Source organism: Haliaeetus albicilla, chromosome 16 (assembly GCF_947461875.1).
Source record: "Haliaeetus albicilla chromosome 16, bHalAlb1.1, whole genome shotgun sequence".
In the NCBI taxonomy this organism is placed as follows: Eukaryota; Metazoa; Chordata; class Aves; order Accipitriformes; family Accipitridae; genus Haliaeetus; species Haliaeetus albicilla.
The window spans coordinates 3614238-3627780 of NC_091498.1; the positions used below are offsets into that span (position 1 = coordinate 3614238).

General features: G+C 52.0%; 2 protein-coding genes across 4 annotated transcripts; one reads left to right on the forward strand and one right to left on the reverse strand.

Annotated features, from left to right (window-relative positions):
• Positions 1–3758, forward strand: RPL11 (ribosomal protein L11). Its single transcript, XM_069803094.1, has 6 exons — positions 1–177; positions 568–718; positions 1162–1268; positions 1640–1771; positions 2570–2680; positions 3683–3758. The coding sequence occupies exons 1-6, from the start codon at positions 16–18 to the stop codon at positions 3710–3712; spliced, it is 693 nt and encodes a 230-aa protein (XP_069659195.1). The 5' UTR covers positions 1–15; the 3' UTR covers positions 3713–3758.
• Positions 3759–4660: 902 nt separating this feature from the next.
• LOC104318101 (kelch-like protein 31) lies at positions 4661–13534 on the reverse strand. Of its 3 annotated transcripts, none has more exons than XM_069803084.1 (4): positions 13383–13465; positions 12844–12895; positions 8796–10004; positions 4661–7353 (listed from the first exon to the last, which is right to left on the reverse strand). In XM_069803084.1, exons 3-4 carry the CDS (start codon positions 9980–9982, stop codon positions 6621–6623), a joined length of 1920 nt encoding a protein of 639 aa, XP_069659185.1. In that variant the 5' UTR covers positions 9983–10004; positions 12844–12895; positions 13383–13465; the 3' UTR covers positions 4661–6620. The 3 variants fall into 3 exon arrangements, with proteins under 3 accessions (XP_069659185.1, XP_069659186.1, XP_069659187.1); XM_069803085.1 differs by having other exon boundaries at positions 12844–12893; positions 13370–13424; XM_069803086.1 differs by lacking the exon at positions 12844–12895 and having other exon boundaries at positions 13383–13534.
• Positions 13535–13543: the final 9 nt, after the last annotated feature.

Below are 13543 nucleotides of genomic sequence, written 5' to 3' on the forward strand. Positions count from 1 at the left end.
GGCCTGTGGGACAAAATGGCCGCGTCGCCTCCCCGGGGCCAACGCCCGCCCGCGGTTGCCACGGCAACGCGCAGCGCCGCCCTCCGGCCGTCAGGGGGCGCTGCCGCCCGCCCCGCGCCGTCCCATAAGACCCCGCGGCGGGGCTCCGTTGATCTCTTCCCCGCCCCCATCATGGCGGTGAGTGGCGGCGCCCGCTGGTAGAGGCCGGACTGTGCCCTCTCTATCCGCTGCCATCCGCCCTCGGCGGGGCCCGGCCGGGTCACGGCCAGTGCGGGCGGGAGCGGGAGAGGCTGGGAGGGAGAGTTACGGGACCGGTATGGGCAGGGAGGAGCCGGTGGGCCGCCCTGGGGAAGCGGCTGCCATGACAGGCCGCGGCCTGCCCGGTGGCTGGGCCGCCGCGGCGGTGCTTGAGCCGGGGCGGCGGCGCCGGCGTTCCCCCCCCGGGGTGGAGGAGAGCTCGGTGTCAGGTTGCTGTAGCGGCCTGGCGAAGCCTTCTCCTGCCGTTGGGGCGAGCGGTGGGCTGTCTCCCGGACGCCCTCCGTTAGCCCCCGTATCGTTTTTCCACAGCAAGACCAAGGTGAAAAGGAGAACCCCATGCGAGAGCTGCGCATCCGCAAGCTCTGCCTCAACATCTGCGTTGGGGAGAGCGGGGACAGGCTCACCCGAGCGGCCAAAGTGCTGGAGCAGCTGACGGGCCAGACCCCCGTCTTCTCCAAAGGTGAGGGGTGGGTTTTCCTGCCGGCTGCCAAAGGCGGGGGGGGGGGCGGGGGGGGTGGCTGCATGTGCTGGGTGCTGTAAAGGAGCAGTTTGTTTTCTGGTTGTTTTTCTTCCTTTCCTGAGCATGCAGAGGATGAAGTGGCAGTGTGGCTCCCAGGGAAGAAGCTCCTTGGCAGAGCCGGTGTGGGTGGGGAGATCTGCTCTGATGTGGGCCTTGGTGTAAGAATTGGGGGTCCTAAATATTCAGGTGCTGGTGGTCGTTTCTGTCAGTTCAGCTCTGCCTCCAGACTTGGGCTGCTGCTCTGCCCTTGTCCCCAAAGAGGGAACGTGTGGTTCTTTTTTTCTTCACTTTAAAGTAATTTGTTGGTTTTCTTAAGCAAGGTGTGTATCCCCTGGGTGGGAATTCTTTGAATAGCCTCTAAGTGTAATTATTGCTGCCTACAGCACGATACACTGTAAGATCCTTTGGAATCAGGAGAAATGAGAAGATTGCTGTTCATTGCACGGTTCGCGGGGCCAAAGCAGAGGAGATTCTGGAGAAGGGGTTGAAGGTGAGAATTTGGCTGGTCTGGATCTCTGATTTGTGAAAGAGCAAAACTTAATCCATACCAACTGAAAAGATGTGTGCTTTGAAATGTCACACCTGATCTAGTTACACGTTAGTCGTGGGTGTTAAGGGTTGGGGAGCAGCTTTTGATACACAGGCTGCTGTGTTTGCACCATTTCTCTGGTTGCTGTTTCATCCTTATTTAAGAGCTAGTGGGTGCAGTTGCTGCTTTCTCTTGAGGTTCTGTCTTTACTGCTGTGATTTATGAGCAGGCTGTGGGAGCAAAATCATAGGATTAAAGACTTGGCATGTAAGCAAGTTGTGGGTCTGGTAGCAGTTAGAACACACGGGACTGACTGACGACAAATGTTTCAGGTGCGAGAATACGAGTTGAGAAAAAACAACTTCTCAGACACTGGGAACTTTGGCTTTGGAATCCAGGAGCACATCGATCTGGGGATTAAATACGATCCCAGTATTGGTATCTACGGCTTGGACTTTTACGTGGTGCGTATTCCTTGCTTCCTTGCAGCTACTGGACTTGTGTGAAAGCTCTAGAAGGAACCTAGAACAATAACTGGCTCACGTTAACTTGCTGCCCAGTGCTGGAAGATAGAAAGATGTCAACAAAATCCAAGTTTAAACTGGGATTCCTAGGGCTGCTGTAAAATCCCTGATTTATGACATGTCTCACATTTGCTCTTCAGAAGCAAATACTGTGGCTCTTATTGGTACTCCTGGGATAACACTGAAACAGCTGTGCTAGGTTTGGAGAAGGAAGGAGCAGCAGGAGCTTCAGGAATGTGGACTGAAAGACGGGCTGCACTGCTGGAAGATTCTCCCTGTGTTTAGGGTGCTGGGGGTGGGTCATGTAGCAGTGGTGCTGGCTGGTGTGTTGGAGTCGTTCCATTCTGATGTGCCTCGTGCTAAATCTCTGAAATAGAGGAAAGCTGTTCTGTACGTTAGCAATGCTGTTCAGTGTATCTTTTCTTGAGAGCTGAGGCCTCTGGGTATGGAATAGTGAATCTTCCATACTCATTTTGGTTTCTCTGAGTCAGTGTATGTGCTAAGTTGCCCAGTCTAGGAGCTGTCTGTGTCAGTTTACCTGGCTGCTCAGAAGTTACTTAGTTTTCAGTTTACATTGAGGCTGTAGAAGAGAACACTTTCAGTCTTGAATGTGACGGACAACAAGATGTTACTGATGTGGAAATTTTAGCCTTCCCTCCTAGAAAACTGTTAAGTTTAAGAAAATAAAAAAAAAAAATGCTGGAATGAAATAGTGCTGTGGCTCTCCTCTCCTGACAGGTGCTGGGCAGGCCTGGTTTCAGCATTGCTGACAAGAAGCGCAGGACTGGCAACATTGGAGCCAAGCACAGAATTGGAAAGGAAGAAGCCATGCGCTGGTTTCAGCAAAAGGTAAAGTCCATCTTTATTTTTGTATCCCAAGAGTTTCCTAGCAAGTATCAGCAAAATGCTTCACTGTGGAAAGGCTGGAACAAGTCACTGGGCAGGAGATCCTGATCACTGCTTAAATCGCTGTTTTTTACTGGTCTGGGGCAGTAGAAGCTGTGTTTGAGGATGAGTGCTGTTCATACCCCTTTTTTGTGTGTGCTGAACTGAAAGAGCAGCTCTTGCAGGATAGCTGGAAGTATCGGCTCTTGTGTAAATCTGTCTCCCACAGTTTTTGGGAGGTGGCATGTGTGTGTGGATCACAAGTGACGAGACAGGGTTAGGATTTGTTTATCTGACACAGCTCCTAGCTCAGCTACCAGACTTGGAGGATGGAGCGATCCAAATAAAACAAGTTCTTGGGTTTATCTGTCCGTAGCCCTCTCTGACACAGACTGGATAATGAACAGGAGTTGCCAAAAGCTTGATTGGAAATGCTCAGAGATAGGGACTCTGATACTTTTTCGGAGGTGGAAAGGGTGGGCGGTCTGTCTGGAGGCTCTTTACTGGCTACTCTGCCTAGATCTGCACCGATGATACCCTGCACAGGGTGGGCTCCAGCCTGCTCCTGCTGAATGGATTTTTTTTTTTTTTCTCCCCCCCTCCCCCACCTGGTTCTGCTTACTGTGGCTGAGTTACTTTCAGGGCCAAATCCTGGGACTGTAAAAGAGACAAGCGTAGTTCTGGTCAGATCAACCTGTGAAGGATGGGGCTTCTTTCACTGGGCTGATGAGTGGAGTTTAATGCTTATCTCAACAAAGCCCCGCTTGGAAGTCAGCAGCACAGCAGCAAAGTAGAAAGGCAGTTAGCTACAGGAGAACTGGTATTTCATGTCAGTGTTGTCTGCCTGGCTTGGAGTGAGTGTGGTGACCCAGTTTTCTGCACAGCAGTCCTGCACCTTTACCTGATGGTACTTTCTGACTTGGTTCTTGTTTGTTTGTTTGTTTTTTGTTTTTTTTTGTCTCACAGTATGATGGCATCATCCTTCCTGGTAAATGAGCGGTTCCTGTTACCAAAAAAGCAAATAAAGTTTTCTAACCTTTAACTTCTGTTGTGAATTTTGTGGGGGCTCCTGACCTGAGAAGCTGCTGGGAGCAAGGGTTGGTCACACTGGAAAGGCACCAGAAGGACATGGACTGATGCTGTGCACTTGAAGAGAACATGCTGTTCTTGAGGAGCAGGTGTTGGATTTACATGGATACAGTCTCCACTTCTGTACTGTCCAACTGCACAAATAATATATAGAGCTTTTACTAGAGTCTGCAGGTGGGTGTAGAAAGAAGGAAAAAAAAAAAAAATGCTTTTTGGCCAATGGAGTAGTAGAGCAGAATTTCTGGAGGGTTAAATCCCTGAGGGGAACAAAGTAAGTCAGTGTGCCGGTTCTGATCCTCCACAGACTGACCTACAGTCTTAACAGCAGCCTGCTCTTTAATGAATGAGGGATTCTGAATTAGCAGAAGAAACTTGGTTGCTCTAGGAACTATTGGGAGTGCAAGTTCAATGGGAAGCCAAAGGAAATGGCACACGCATCCTCTTAATAAAGCAGAGCCATAAAGCCAAGATGTAGCTGAGGGTTGTCCAAGCATGACAGGACTGGTTGGAAGGGGCTGAGGGGATGGGCAAGGCCTGTGGTGCTGGTGGTGCCAGGGGACTGGCAATGCTTCCGAGCCAAGATTCAAGCCTGATGCCACAAGAGAGGGCTGAGATCAGCCAGCAGAAACCCCTGATCCGTGCTGCTTCTGTGGGTAGTGTGAGAGACCTCGAGTGCCTGTACCTGCAGCTGGTAGAGTTGTTTCTACCCCAAAGATGGTGGTGCTCTCGATGTTCTGTAGAAATCCTGAAGCAATTACTGGATGTGCTTGGAATGTAGGGGATGAATCTTGACTTGTTTGTTAAAATACTTCAGAAGTGTGAACTTATACTGCTTTAATTACACAGCCAGACAGCTTTCCCCTGCAAAGGAATGGCCTTTATTGTTCAAAGAGAAAATTCCCTGCAGGACAATACAGCTCACACAAGTGGAGTTCAGCAACACCCTTGCCTCTGTGCCCAGTGTTCAGTCCTCTCCTGCATCTTACAATAAAAAAATATAATTAAAAAAATGAAGGAACAAACTCGCTTCCATCCAGATCTGCATGCGTTGGCACCAGTGATCAAGCAGTGTTGTCTCAAAGACTAGATTGTTCCCTTGTCAAGCCTGTTTGGAGTTGTAAACCAGGGGAGGTTGCTAGTGCTGTTCAGGATGGAACCCACTCCAAAATGCACAGGGCAGTGTGTGCTGTGCATGCTAAAATGCACAGAGGAGAGTAGAATTTGAACAGGAATTATGTTCTGCCTCTGTATAGCTTTATTCTCAATGTGAACTCTTAATTGAGAAAGAGAATTCTCAAGAGAAAGATCAAGACCTTTATGTGAACTGTAGCTTCTACAAGTTGCTCAGTTTTGGCAAGTTACGAAAGGCAGTGCAAACCAGCCTGCTTTGCTGAAGCTCTTGTCTTTGCATCTTCATGGCATGTTGAGGTTCCCTTGAGGGGCTCAGGGGCTTCCTGGATGCAATTTCACTGTGTTGTGCAAAAAAGACCAGAACAAAACCAGGAGCATTTGCCTGGATGCTCAGCAGCGTGTAGTTGTCTTGGCCTGAGACAAAGGTGACGAGCCTGTCTAGGATCACATGTAAATGTGCTCCAGTAACAGGACCTGTTATCAGAAGATGCTGGCCTTAGCACATGACTGTTGTGCAATGTTTTGTCATGACCATGGGTTTGAGACCAGGAAATAACCACCACTCTCTTACCTCCTGCTCTTCACAGGTTATCACTGCTCTGGGACTGTATCTCAGACCTGCCGGGGCAGGGTTCGGAGTGCTGTGGTGTGGTTTGTCCTGATGTACTCAGCCCAAGAGCCTGAGTCTGCTCTGCAGCACTGTAAGGCAGGGTCTGCAGCCCCTGTGCACTCTGAAAGGGCAGCTAGGGTTTTAATGAAGACTGGTAACTGTCTCAGACGCAGTGACAGGGAGGGTCCCCAGGCACTGAGCAACTGCTTGCCCCTGGAAACTCAAGTTTCCTAATCACTTCTTTTACAGGTCAGACTCTGCTTTTCCAGTTATGGGGAAGCACTGATTGAGTTCAAAATCAAGCTGTCAGCTTGATGGTACAAGTAACAGGACCTGACTAGGAATATATCTGCGAGAGCTCCTGGTTTAGATGTGAAGGGATTCTGCTCCAGCTGATACTTATTTTCAGGGCACCATTTGCCTCTCAAATCTGGAGTTTCATAGCATCCTCAGGCACTTCCCTGATTCCCTCTGCTTGAGCCAGAGCACGGCACTTGGAAGAGTAACAGATCTTAGTGAGTTGCTCCAATAGTTCTCTTCCTTGCTATCAAGATTCACTTTATTCCTGGTCTGAAGGCATCTAGCTTCAATGAGTAAATATTAAGTGTCCTTCCATTGAACAAATGCTACATGATAACAGGGTCTGTTCTAGATCTGTCATTTTCTTGTACCTAATATCAATACTACTGTTGTTTTGAAGGTGTCTCATGATACTATTCCTACAGTACAATTTCTCCTGCATTATTCTAGTTTGTTTTTCTTCTTTTTTTTCCATTTTTTTCCAATCCATGCTGCGATACAGTGCTGCAGGCTGAGGAGAAAAGCTGTTCTGTCCTGCTTGCTTCCATGTCTGCCCCCCGCTTGAGCAGTCCCTGCTTAAGCTGCGGGATGAAGATGCAGGCAGCTCAGAAGACACTTTCCTGGAGCCCAAAACTTGCCATGATGGAACAAGAATGTATGAGACTTTGCAGTGACTCCAAACATCAGCATGCCTCCCCATCCAGCTACTCCACACTCCTGAGCTCAATCTCCTTCCCTAGCTGCTGGCATAAGCCATGTGGCACTCAGGGCTCTTTACGTGCTGGCTGCTGCTGAGGCCACAGAGCTAGCCCGGGACCTGGAGCTCGGGGAGCGTGGGAGGATGATAGTGCAGCACGAGACACCCACGGTGGCCTCGGGGAGGTCCTCATCCTCGGTCCACTCGTTGAGGTCAGGGTTGTAGCACTGCATGCATTTCTGATACTTCTTCCCAGTCTCGTTCCAGCCACCCACCAGGCACAAGCGCCCCTCCAGCAGAGCCACCCCGGCTGTGCTGACCCCCGTGGGCAGGGGTGCCATGTAACTCCACTGCCCTGTGAGTGGGCTGTAACACTCCACGGGCATCACGTCCACCCGCTCACCCTGGGGACCCAGCTGGCTCCCACCCAGCACATACGCTCGGTCGGCCACAGTGGCTGCACAGTGCCAGCCCCGGGGGGTGCTGAGCCTTGCCTGCTCCCTCCAGGTGTCGGTGCTGGGCTCGTAGCAGCACACGGTGCGGGAATAGGCATGGCTGATGTAGCCGCCTGTGACCAGGAGCTTGCCGTCAATGACGGTGGTGGCATGGCAGCAGCGGTGCGTCTCCAGGCTTGCCTTGCTCTGCCAGCTGTTGGTGGTGGGGACATAGCACTCAACAGATGCCAACACGCCCTCAGCATTGCGCCCTCCAACAGCGTAGAGGAGCCCATTGCAGGCACTCAGGCTGAAGTGTGTCCTCCTGTGCTGCATGCTGGCCAGGTGCAGCCAGGTGTTGAAGCGTGGATCGTACCTGGGGGACGAAGGGCAGATCTGTCTGTCCAGGACTAGCATCAGAGCTGTGGGGAGAAGAGGGCCCTGCCAAATATCTGCCTTCGGAGGAGACAACTTGTGCTCTGAAAGAGCCTCTCTGTCTTCTCCAGCAGTAAAAAAGCATTTGGACAGGCAGTACAGATGGAGACGATGGCACTGCACAGGACTGGATCCTGCCTGTGACTGCTGGGGTTGTTGCCGCTCTAACCCTTGGGATGGCCCCAGCATTGCTCCTGCCACCACAAGCTCCGGCCTGGTGTGGAAATGGTGAGTGCTACTCATCTGAGGTGTCCCCAAGCACTGTTACTGTCCCCTCTGTTGGGTCTTGGCAGGTAGAAGAGGACCAAGGGACAGGCCTTTTCTGCCCACCCTGCCAGGCCAAAGCCAGGCACTTGATAAGAAGCCAGCTCCTTGTGTGCCCACGAGGTGGCAGAGGGAACTGAAATGGCTGTGGCCCCAGAGCGATGCCCCGGGGACTAAGGCCAGGCTGGAAAAGGTGGATAAGCTACTGGCCAGAAATAGAAAGGAGACCTGCCAGTGGGTCCCTGAAACCTCACTCCATGCAGCAGAAAGAGACCAGTGATGGCTGCTAACCAAGGGGTGGTGATCAGGGGCCGTGAAGGGCTGGCCTCGAGCAGTGCCCACGGTGTTGCATGTGGAGCCTCAAGTGGCTGAGCCAAGCTGTGGGCAGAGCCGCTAGGAAGTTCAGGTTTAGGTTGCAAACAAAATACTGCTTGTCAGGTTGCCATGGTTACTCCTCCTTTCTTTGAACAGTAATCCCTTGGCAATCCATTGACAGGTTTATGGGGATTTAGGAAACAAACCTTGTTATTTAAATAACAAAAAGAGAAATGGAGGTGGAGAGAAGAAAGCCTGAAGGGCAACAGGAATCCTACAGACAGTAAATCTACCTTAAAATGAATCCAGGCAAACCAGAGACCGGGTCGAGGCTGGCACTGGCTGGAGGAATAGCCACCAAGCGAAAAGGGGAGCTCCCCAGACTAACAAAATGCTAAATAATAAGGGCTCCCATTTCTCTAGGAGCCTCACAGCTTTGAAGAGGCCCTGCCTTGCCCTCATCCTGCACCGGTGCTGTGTGCTGCTGGAGGACGTGGGCAGCACAGCCCAGGCCCCAAAGTCCCCAGGGGAAGCCCAGGCCAGGGTCACGCAGACCAAATGCTTGGAAGTGGTTTCCAGGTCTTGGGTCTCACAGACCAGCACCCTGTGCTGCGCCTCGCTGCATTTGTCCCTCCCTGGCAGCATTATCTCAGGGGCCAGACCTACCTCCTCGTTACTGATAGCAGAGGAAACTTTCTGACGTGCTCATCCCTCACCCCATGGGGGATGCTGGGGCACAGGCAAACACAGCACAGCTCTGAACCCCTCCCCAGGGTCTGTGTGGCCAGGTGAAGCCCGTCTTACCTGCTCAGGCTGCTGACGGCATGCTTGGCCTGGTTCCTGGCATCATTTTGGTCTTCACCACCCGCAATGTAGATGAATCCATCCATCACAACCACACACTGGTTAAAACTTTTTGCTGGCATCTCTGTCAGCTTGTTCCAGTTTCCCTCTGTGTCCCTGTAGCTGATCTCCCTGCTAAGAGCCTTCTCGGTCAAAGCTGGACGACCCCCAACTGTGACGAGCACCCTCTGGCCTCCCCGAATCCTGGTTCTCCGTGACTGAAGGCTGTTTTGCTGGTGGGGGAGCAGGTGGTAATTCATAGCATCCACGAGGAGCTTGTGGCACTGAGGGTCTTGCATCATGCGTGGCACAGGTTGCACATGGTTGACCAAGTCTGGAGCTGAGATTGTGCCGAATCGAATGTTGCTCAGGAGGTCAGCAGCATATCGGACCCGTTTTGGGTCAAACTCCAGCCACTTGACAGCGATCTGGAAGGCTGCAACCTCACTGGGTATCTGCAGGCCATCATCCATCAGCAGCTCATTGATCTGATCGAAGGGGAGTTTCATGAACTGGTCAGTCTTGGAGAACTCCAGGAAGTTTTCCCGGATGAACTTCCGCGTGGCATCTTTCACCTGGTTGAGGCCGTAGGTGGCTGAGATGTTGGCGATGTACACGCAGTTCTCCACGGCCATCTCCCGAACGAGGAAGTCACCACACATGTTCAGCAGTGCTGGCACCTGCAGCTGAGTGGCCGCAGCGATGGTGCTGCCGATGGTGTACAGCGAGAGGCTCAGCTTCCCCGTGTAGGCGTAGGTGATGATGGTGGTCAGGCCCAGTGGGGAGACGTCGTGGAGCTCCACCCGGTGCAGCTGAGGGTCTCTCTGCAGCAGGCGGTGGAAGTACTCGCTGCAGGAAGCCAGGACGAGTTTATGCACGTCGAAGGACTTTGTTTTGGTGGCAATGGTGAGATCACAGAGGAACCGCTTCTGGCGCATCTGATTCATCCCCTCCAGAAGGCTGGCTCCATGGTCGGACGCTTCAAGCTCCGTGGCCGTGCAGTGGAAGCCGTTGGAGCCGCTGTCGAACAAACCATTCAAGTGACTGAGGTGTTCGACATCTAGCAAAGCATCTTCCACCATCACAGGGGTGATGGATGCATCCTCTTTATCCACCTTGGGCTTCTTGGTTTTCTTTTTGGGTGCCATCCTGGCAGAATCGGAACAGGACCTGGTGAGAAAGGAGAGGTGAGGATCCTTGTAGCAGGGGTACGGGTATTCTTCTGCTCTTTAAGACATTCAGTTAAGCAAAGGAAAGACTCCCACTGACTCATACACTCTTTGGGTCAGACCAAGGGAAGGACGGAAACTGCCTCCCAAGCCCTGTATACCTCAGAGCCACATGAAAGGCATCAAGGGCCATGACTGTGAGAGGGGATCCTCAACTCTCAGCCAGTACCAGCACCTTCGCTGTGTTAAAAAAGGACTGGGGATTTTGGGTGGTTGCTTTGGGAAACTGGGAGCACCCACTCGTTCCTGTGGTGTGGGGCTGTGCTTGGCCCCGCTGACAGCTCCGCTGTCTGGGGTGACACAGACTCCAGGCAGAGCGAGATGGCAATCGCAGGGTGTGTTTTGCCTGACTCAAGCGCGTGCCAGATGGGATGAATCAAGTCCAAGCAGCTCTGACAGAGGTTTCCACACAACAGTGAGGTGAGATGAGTCCCAGCACTGCAGGACCGCATAGAAAAGGGTGTGCATTTCCCTCTCAACCCCTTGGGCACGGTGAGGCACTGCTGGGTAACCAGTGGGGCCAGCTGCCCTTTGGAGTGACCAGTTCAGAGTGCAGGTGAAAGAGGAAACAACAACAACAAAAATCCAGCTTTTGAATGTTCCCAAATTCCAGTTTGAAACTCCAGTCTGAAACTCAGCAGTGACCTCAGCTCCTCTGAGGGAGCTTGGAGCAGCCAATATATGAGGGAACAAATCTACTGGCCAGAAATAGCTGTTGCTGCGCTGTCTCACATGTCTGGGTACTGTTTATTATGCTTGGCCATAAAGATCAGGTTTCTTGGAACTGAGTAATCAGCTCGTATTTAGCACCAGGCAAAGAAGGGGGGCATTATGAGACTTCAGCAAAAACACAGAGAAGGGAAAAGTTTAGTAAAAGTCCCCGCCAAGAAGGAAAGAGGATTCAGGGCTGAGTCTGAGGGGGAGAGCAGCAGTGCCAGTGCAGCCAAGCACAGCTGGCTGGGTTGAGCAGAGCGAGCAGGGATGACACAGAAGCCAAGGGGATTCAGGAGCAAAGTCCCAGGCACTTGAGCCATCCCTGGTATTGTGGCGTTTCATGGGGCTACCCCAATTTACACGACTGAGAGCTTATCTATCACAGTGTCATATCCTGGAGTAGGCATCAGTCCTTCTGAAACTGGGATGCAAATGCTGCTCTCTCTGTGTGTTTGAATATGAAATGGTTTCTGACACCCAGCTCAGGATTGGGAAAAGGAACTGGAATTTATCCTTTTAGAGCAACACCACTTTGATATTTCCAAACACACATTTTGTTCAGACTATCCATTTCCCAAGAAAATTTGCAGTTTCAGCTTTTCAGCTGGATTTGAAGTGAAAATACAGGTTAAATATTGCTTAAATAAATATAAAATATCATTTTTCCAGGCCTTCTATCCAGATCCCTCAAACCTGTATCTCTTTGAGATATGACACTGCACAAACATCCTTGCTGCTAACAAAGCCAAAGAGAAGCAAGACTTGTCTTGCAGGAAGGTGGCCATTCTGCTGCCCCCATGCTGAGACCTGTCCCGGCAGGACGGGTGCCAGGTCGAGGTCTGCAACCTGCTGGGGCAGGAGGGTTTGGCCTTGTGAAATAAGTGACCTGGGTGTCAGCTCCCACTGGGCTGTGCTGAGGATCTGCCTGATCCCTTCTGCTCCCCAGATGGCCTGGATTTTGACCTTTTGTTACAGAAACAAGCACAGTGTCTGCAGCAAACTACTGTTTCTGTCCATATAACTGCTCACCCCCCTTTCAGGGGCTCCAGACCCCATTTTTGAGAGGTGACACCAGTGTTCAGCAGCTCTTGTGTGCCTGGTGTGAAGCCCAGCATCACAGTTGGGCTAGCTGATCTCCGAAAGCCTTCTTAATTCCTTCTGGAAAGCCCAGCAATGCAGCTGGCTTTCCATCGCCCTGTCCACCCCACTCAGAGTCAAGGGGGGAAGTTGTTCGGGGATAAAACAGAGGTCTTCTAACTGCATTACACTTCATACAAGTACAGCGGAGCCATGAGAAGTTTTGGGCTCATATTGATGTCCATGGAATCCTGCCTGTCCCCTTTGGGCACCTTTGACAGACTCCGGTTTGAAGCACGTGTTCATGTTATTCCAGTGTCTGGCTGCAGGAGGGCAGAGCGACCTTTACTACCTGCAGTTAATTTAAAATGGGACATCATTGCTGCTTCTGATTGAAATACCACTGTAGTGACTTGAAAGGGATATTTTTCCTGCAGATTAATCCTGGCTGCTGGATTAATCTAGGGAGCTGGTATGAAGAGATTTCAAAGGGCCCAGACAGGAAGGAGGGAAGACAGGGCTTTTTTCTAGCTGTTTAAACTTCTCTTAAAAGACAGTGGTTGTCCTCACATCCTTTCAGTGCTGCTAATCTCAGCCCTGCACCGTATTACTGAGCTAACAGCAAAGCAGGACCTATGCTGGGTGATACTGTGTCTTCAGGAAGTTACAGCAGGCTCATTTTAATATCTAAGCAAACAGACAGAATCCCTCTCCTTTACCTGCCGGTGCCCACAGCCCTGAGTTCAAGCAGGGTCTGACTGCCAGCAAACACTGAGCTGGCCTGGGAAACTACCTGGACACTGCAGCTGTGGGCACTATTTTGCTGCCAATAATTCCTCCAGCCCCATTTTAGAAAACAACAAAGTCTTTCCCCATGCCATTATTTCCATTATTCAGCAGTTCCCGTGCCCCACGCAAGGTCTCTGCAAATCCTGCTAGGCGAGCTCTGATTCTCCATGACTTGTCTATAGGCTGGGTCTGCTCCTTACCTTGCTGTTAAGACCGGTTAGTCCAAGGGGAAGCTCTGACCAGCACAGGGCTCTGCAGGTTGAGAGACAGAGACCCTCAACTTTCCCCACACGACATCCTCCTCCCTCCTCTCCCCTCCCAGCCAGCTGACTGCTCTTATCACTTCTACATTTACAGCAGGCTTTTGGGGTGATGCGAGGACAGACGCCCTCAGCAGAGTCCCAAGAGACATGGAAAGGGCTGGATTCAGGTAGCGCTGCTCCAGCCAAGGGCATCGTTGCAGCCAGCACCAGGAGAAGGCAGTAAACCAAAGGCCAAGCATGATTACCTGGCCACTGCCAAGGCTGAGGCAACGAGGAGGCAGGCAAAGGCCTGGCTCCACCATGGAGGGGTTCATCAGGACATTTGGGGATGACATGGGGGACATGGCCTTGCTGATGCCTTCCCTGCTCTCCTGAGCGAGCGGAGGGGACGGCAGCTCCAAGCCCCCGGCCTGGGCAGCTGTGGCCCTGCTCAATTTGCCTTTGGCCACGAACGAATCTAAACTCCTACTTTCTACTCCCAACAGCCGTGGTGGAGCCGTTGGGAGACAACGGGAATAGGTAGGAAGCGACGTTTGCGTCAGGAGAGACTGTCCTGACCGCGGTAGGGCCGGACGTGGCACCACTGCCCCAGAGAGGGGCGGCCATGGCGGCCGCGCTCCCCTCAGCAGCGCCCTGC

Bases quoted from the DNA above. Each gene is read 5' to 3' on its own strand.
- RPL11 (XM_069803094.1), top strand. From the start codon at position 16: ATGGCCGCGTCGCCTCCCCGGGGCCAACGCCCGCCCGCGGTTGCCACG. The intron at 178-567 runs GTGAGTGGCGGC...GTTTTTCCACAG, and splicing joins TCCCCGCCCCCATCATGGCG to CAAGACCAAGGTGAAAAGGA. The intron at 719-1,161 runs GTGAGGGGTGGG...TGCTGCCTACAG, and splicing joins GACCCCCGTCTTCTCCAAAG to CACGATACACTGTAAGATCC.
- LOC104318101 (XM_069803086.1), bottom strand. From the start codon at position 9,982: ATGGCACCCAAAAAGAAAACCAAGAAGCCCAAGGTGGATAAAGAGGAT. The intron at 7,354-8,795 runs GTAAGACGGGCT...TTCGTCCCCCAG, and splicing joins GCCGTCAGCAGCCTGAGCAG to GTACGATCCACGCTTCAACA.